At 36.2% G+C, this 5,831-nt stretch overlaps 1 protein-coding gene across 1 annotated transcript in view; it reads left to right on the forward strand.

Moving 5' to 3' along the window:
• Positions 1-2,783: 2,783 nt before the first annotated feature.
• The window catches only part of LOC106471604, a 43,993-nt gene continuing 40,945 nt past the window's right edge, over positions 2,784-5,831 (forward strand). Inside the window, exon 1 of the mRNA XM_013932216.2 lies at positions 2,784-3,036. Coding sequence (XP_013787670.1) covers positions 2,988-3,036 — 49 coding nt within the window. The 5' untranslated portion in view covers positions 2,784-2,987. The remainder of the gene's footprint in view (positions 3,037-5,831) is intronic.

The raw sequence follows: 5,831 nt of genomic DNA on the forward strand, positions 1-5,831 counted from the left end.
GAAAGGGCGAGCATGTTTGGTGGGGTGGGGATTCGGACCCGCAACCCGCAGATTGCGAGTCGAGCGTCCTAACCACCTGGCCATGCCGGGCACGAGTGCTTGTAACACAGAAATGTCATAATTAATGATTGAAATAACCCGAAGTAAAGTGATTTAATGTATTTATATCGTCGAATTATTTTTGGTTTAAATGTGAAATTCGCATTAAAAATACATGTGTATGCATAGTTTCACATTTCTATATATATATTTAGATTCAGGTTGAGTAAAACGTAAAATTAGCCACAAACAAATATATAATAATATAATGTATAAATAAGTTTACCATTGTTTTTTGTACACAGTAGTGAAGTTAATAAAATTTGACTAAGTAAATACCGTAAAAATCACAAATTTAAAGTAGTGTTTTGTTGAATTTCGCGCAAAGCTACACGAGGTCTATCTGCGCTAACCGTACCTAATTTAGCAGTGTAAGACTAGAGGGAAGGCAGCTAGTCATCACCACCCACCGCCAACTCTTGGGCTACTCTTTTACCAACGAATAGTGGGATTGACCGTCACATTATAACGCCCCCACGGCTGAAAGGGCGAGCATGTTTGGTGTGACGGGGATTCGAACCCGCGACCATCAGATTGCGAGTCGATCGCCCTAACCACCTGGCTATGCTGGGGCCCTAACCACCTGGCCATGCCGGGCCGGCCTAACGTTTTGTTTGCAAACCTTGAAAAAAATTGCTGTTCTACGAGGCCGATGATTGATTAATTAATTGAAGTGTTGTTTTATATGTACCTGCCCGTAGCTTTGTAAATTTGAGGGATTATAACGCTAAAACTCGAGGTTCGGCACTAATTGTAGAGCTTTACGGTTTAAACACATAAAAATCAAGCTGTTCGTGTACTGAATCTCTGAATTATCCCAAATTCCATGTCCCTCGCGAGGACAGCGGTATGTTTACGTACTTACAACGCTAGAATCCGGGGTTCGATTCCCAGCAATTAGCCGAAATTTCTCCTAGAGGTGAAAGTGAAATTCAAAACACGAGAATTCATCTTAATATTCAAGTTTAATTCTGGCGTTTGCAAACATGAAATAACTGACATTGAAATATAGATTTGGTTCCCGTTTAACATTTGTCTTAGGATTAGAGCTGTCATGGCTGTTTAACATTTGTCTTAGGATTAGAGCTGTCATGGCTGTTTAACATTTGTCTTAGGATTAGAGCTGTCATGGCTGTTTAACATTTGTCTTAGGATTAGAGCTGTCATGGCTGTTTAACATTTGTCTTAGGATTAGAGCTGTCATGGCTGTTTAACATTTGTCTTAGGATTAGAGCTGTCATGGCTGTTTAACATTTGTCTTAGGATTACAACTGTCATGGCTGTTTAACATCTGTCTTAGGATTAGAGCTGTCATGGCTGTTTAACATTTGTCTTAGGATTAGAGCTGTCATGGCTGTTTAACATTTATAATAAAGATGTTAAAACCCAAATCTTAATTATCTCTTTGTTCGGGGCTGAGTTTCATGAATAATACAGAGAAAATTTGCTTGTTGAATTTTAGCAAAGCTACCCGAGAGCCACGTGCGCTCGCTGTCCCTAATTTAGAAGTGATAAAATAAAGGGAAGGTAGTCAACACAAACCTCCGCCAACTCTTTGGTTCATTTACCAACGAATAGTGGATTATTTCGTAACATCATAATGCCCCCACGGCTAAAAGAGCCAGCACGTTCGGGGACTAGATCCGAACCCGCAGATTCCAGTTTCAGCATCCTAAACACTAGTCCATGCCAGGCCTGAGAAAGTGTTTTCAATTAATAATTTTAATATTCCTAAACTCCTAACCCTTACATTATCTACTGCTGATAAAACAAAATATGAAAATACAAAAAACACGTAACTTTTCCATGTTCTTCCTAGTAAAGAGCCAGGTGGTTAGGGCCCCGGCATGGCCAGGTGGTTAGGGTGCTCGACTCGTAATCTGAGGGTCGCGGGTTCGAATCCCCGTCCCACTAAACATGTTCGCCCTTTCAGCCGTGGGGGCGTTATAATGTTACGGTCAATCCCACTATTCGTTGGTAAAAGAGTAGCCCGAGAGTTGGCGGTGGGTGTTGATGACCAGCTGCCTTCCCGCTAGTCTTCCACTGCTAAATTAGCGCAGATAGCCCTCGTGTAGCTTTGCGCGAAATTCAAAACAAACAAACAAACAAACCTAGTAAAGATTTTAAATGTACTTTTATCAACAAAGATAAGTTAAAAATATACAGTGTATTCACAACCGGTTAAACGAAGAATGTCCACCACTTGAAAAGAACACTGGCTACTAAAACTTTAGTTATAGCTATTCACCCTACTTTACCTTAGATAACCTTTACTCCGACCTGTTACGTTAATAATGCCGTCGTCAGTCCTTCCGGTTTGTATTCTAACATCTGAATATTTCGGTAAATACAAGGTTCTCTATAGTACAAAATATATAGAGTTAATTTTTAATATCTTTCGTCTTTAGTAGTAGAGACTGTGGAGACAGATTGGTCAGATTTTATTTCCGTTGTCCTACAATGTAGACTTTCACTAACTTATCTCTGTATATATGGGAAAGAGTTGACCTCGATTTACGAGCCCAGCAGGTAAGTTAGTGGACTGTTCCGTACGAAGGACGGGGTTTGCTGTTTGCTACGAACCTAAAGAAACAGGATTGGCAAGTAATTATTGTGCCCACTGACTTGGTTGCTTCATTCACAGCGAAGTCAGGCTTCTAGTATAGTCTTGTATGCTATTCAGACGGTATTGTTACTCTCCTCCGAGACTGGTTCAAGAGATTATAATTTTCATTTCGAGCTTAGAAAATATTGGAAAGAGAGAAATCTGGAGACATCGCTTTGTTGGTCATGTTGGTTGGGTGGTCAGTTAGATAGTCAATCATTTCAAGTGAGTTGACGCCAAAATACCTTAAAGATAAACCACAAGTCCCATCGAAACGACCAGGATGGACAGGAGAAGCTTCGTATTAATACTTGCTGCCATCATATTTCCAGGTAATAACACGTTAAACATACAAGTACAAGTACAAGCCTCCGTAGATATAGTTGTTGTCGTTGTCCTTTCCGGGTACGTTAAATACTTATAAATCTCCTATTAATATATTCACGATTCAGTAAACGTAATATTCCAGAAGAGAGTAATTTGTTTGTGTTTTTTCAAGTTGTTTGTTAGATATTTGGAAAAGAAGAAATGTAAGAATGTTTGTTTTTCTACAACTGTTTTATTTCTCAGGTGGCTTAGTATTGGTTCGAAGAAACAAAATGTTAAAAGTTATAGGAACATACTTAGAATGAAAAAGTTACCAACACTCACGAAATCAATTCAGTTTCTATAATATGTTTTTTCTTTACTTAATGCGATATTTCAAACTGAGAATTGCCAATGTCAAATGTTAATTAATTTAAATCAGGTTTCTAAAACTAAGTATCTGGGACTGAGAGAACATCCATTTAAGAAGTAGGAACAAAAGAATAATTCGTCCCTATTACATCCAAACAAAAGAATAATTCGTCCCTATTACATCCAAACAAAAGAATAATTCGTCCCTATTACATTCAAACAAAAGAATAATTCGTCCCTATTACATCCAAACAAAAAAGTGATTCGTCCCTATTACATCTAAACAAAAGAATAATTCGTCTCTATTACATCCAAACAAAAGAATAATTCGTCCCTATTACATCCAAACAAAAGAATAATTCGTCTCTATTACATACAAACAAAAGAGTAATTCGTCTCTATTACATACAAACAAAAGAATAATTCGTCTCTATTACATACAAACAAAAGAATAATTCGTCCCTATTACATCCAAACAAAAGAGTAATTCGTCTCTATTACATACAAACAAAAGAGTAATTCGTCTCTACTACATCCAAACAAAAGAGTAATTCGTCCCTATTACATCCAAACAAAAGAGTAATTCGCCCCTACTACATCCAAACAAAATAATAATTCGTCCCTATTACATCCAAACAAAAGAATATTTCGTCTCTATTACATACAAACAAAAGAGTAATTCGTCCCTACTACATCCAAACAAAAGAGTAATTCGTCCCTATTACATCCAAACAAAAAGAGACCTCCGTTGGGACAGCAATAAGTGTACGGACTTACAACACTAAAATCCGGGGTTCGATTCCTTGCGGTGGTCACACAGAACATAGGCCAATGTGGCGTTACTCTAAACAAAGGAGAATCAGTCTCTACTGCACCCATTCCCTAGTGTTATCAAATGTTTAAACGTCACTTTCCTCATTCATTACCCATCTAACTAAACTGTAAAAGACCCATTCTGTCGTCACCCATACATACTAACTACTCCACTATATAAACCTTCAAATGAGTAATTCTTGCAATGTTTTCACAGTCAAATATGATATCAGGCATCTACTACAATTCCGTGATTACAGAAGGATTTTCCTAAATACCCGAAAAGAACAAATTAAGATCGGTCCTCTAATTCTTGGGTTTCTCTTCTAAATACCCGAAAAGAACAAATTAAGATCGGTCCTATAGTTCTTCGGTTTCTCTTCTTAATACCCGAAAAGAACAAATTAAGATCGGTCCTATAGTTCTTGGGTTTCTCTTCTAAATACCCTAAAAGAACAAATTAAGATCGGTCCGCTAGTTCTTGGGTTTTCTTCCAGCTTAATATTTTCAGAAATGACTGTGGTTTCATATGTCGATTTTTTAAACATAGTTGATTAATTTATTGTAATTAACAACTTTTGGATAACTTAGAACTGACTATTAGTAATTTCTTAACTTTTGGATAACTTAGAACTGACTATTAGTAATTTCTTAACTTTTGGATAACTTAGAACTGACTATTAGTAACTTTATAACTTTTGGATAACTTAGAACTGACTATTAGTAACTTCTTAACTTTTGGATAACTTAGAACTGACTATTAGTAACTTCTTAACTTTTAGATAACTTAGAACTGAATATTAGTAACTTCTTAACTTTTGGATAACTTAGAACTGACTATTAGTAACTTCTTAACTTTTGGATAACTTAGAACTGACTATTAGTAACTTCTTAACTTTTAGATAACTTAGAACTGACTATTAGTAACTTCTTAACTTTTAGATAACTTAGAACTGACTATTAGTAACTTCTTAACTTTTGGATAACTTAGTGAATAATATAGTTGGTTCAATATATGTTGGTCTAACTAACAATATAAAAGTAACGTTATCTTCAATTAATTATCAAATTACCAACTTATCTGTATACCGTTCACAACCGGTAGGGTCCATATATTCCATCATATTGAGTTAACATATGTTTACCTCTTCCTGTTAAAGCATTCGGTGTAGAGAGTTAAGAAAAGCATTTGAAAATGGCTCAACATGACTACTAGAGATGGCGTAATCAATAAAATCATGGCCCCCACAAACAATGAGGTACATAAATAGTTTAGAAAAATAAATTCAAATAGACCCCATACGACGTCCATAACGAAACAAATGTGTAGAACTTGTTTTGGGTCACGAACTAAGATTATATCTGCCTTACTTCGGTTCATTCTCAACTACATTACGTTTTGTGTTTCCTAGTACAGGAAAGCTTGCTAGAATGTTGAAGAATTATGATATTGACCTACCTAAACTGTATTGTTAGTTCACTAGCCTTAAAAACGTATTATCTAAAACCTCGTAATTACATCTCTTTGTGTTTTAGTTTGTTCAGCAGAGCATTTCACATTTTAAAATATCTGTATGTAAAGTAGTGTTTTATATATGGGAAGTAGTGTTTTCTGTATGGGAAGTAGTGTTTTCTG

This window comes from Limulus polyphemus, unplaced genomic scaffold, assembly GCF_000517525.1.
Source record: "Limulus polyphemus unplaced genomic scaffold, Limulus_polyphemus-2.1.2 Scaffold4729, whole genome shotgun sequence".
Taxonomy (NCBI): domain Eukaryota; kingdom Metazoa; phylum Arthropoda; class Merostomata; order Xiphosura; family Limulidae; genus Limulus; species Limulus polyphemus.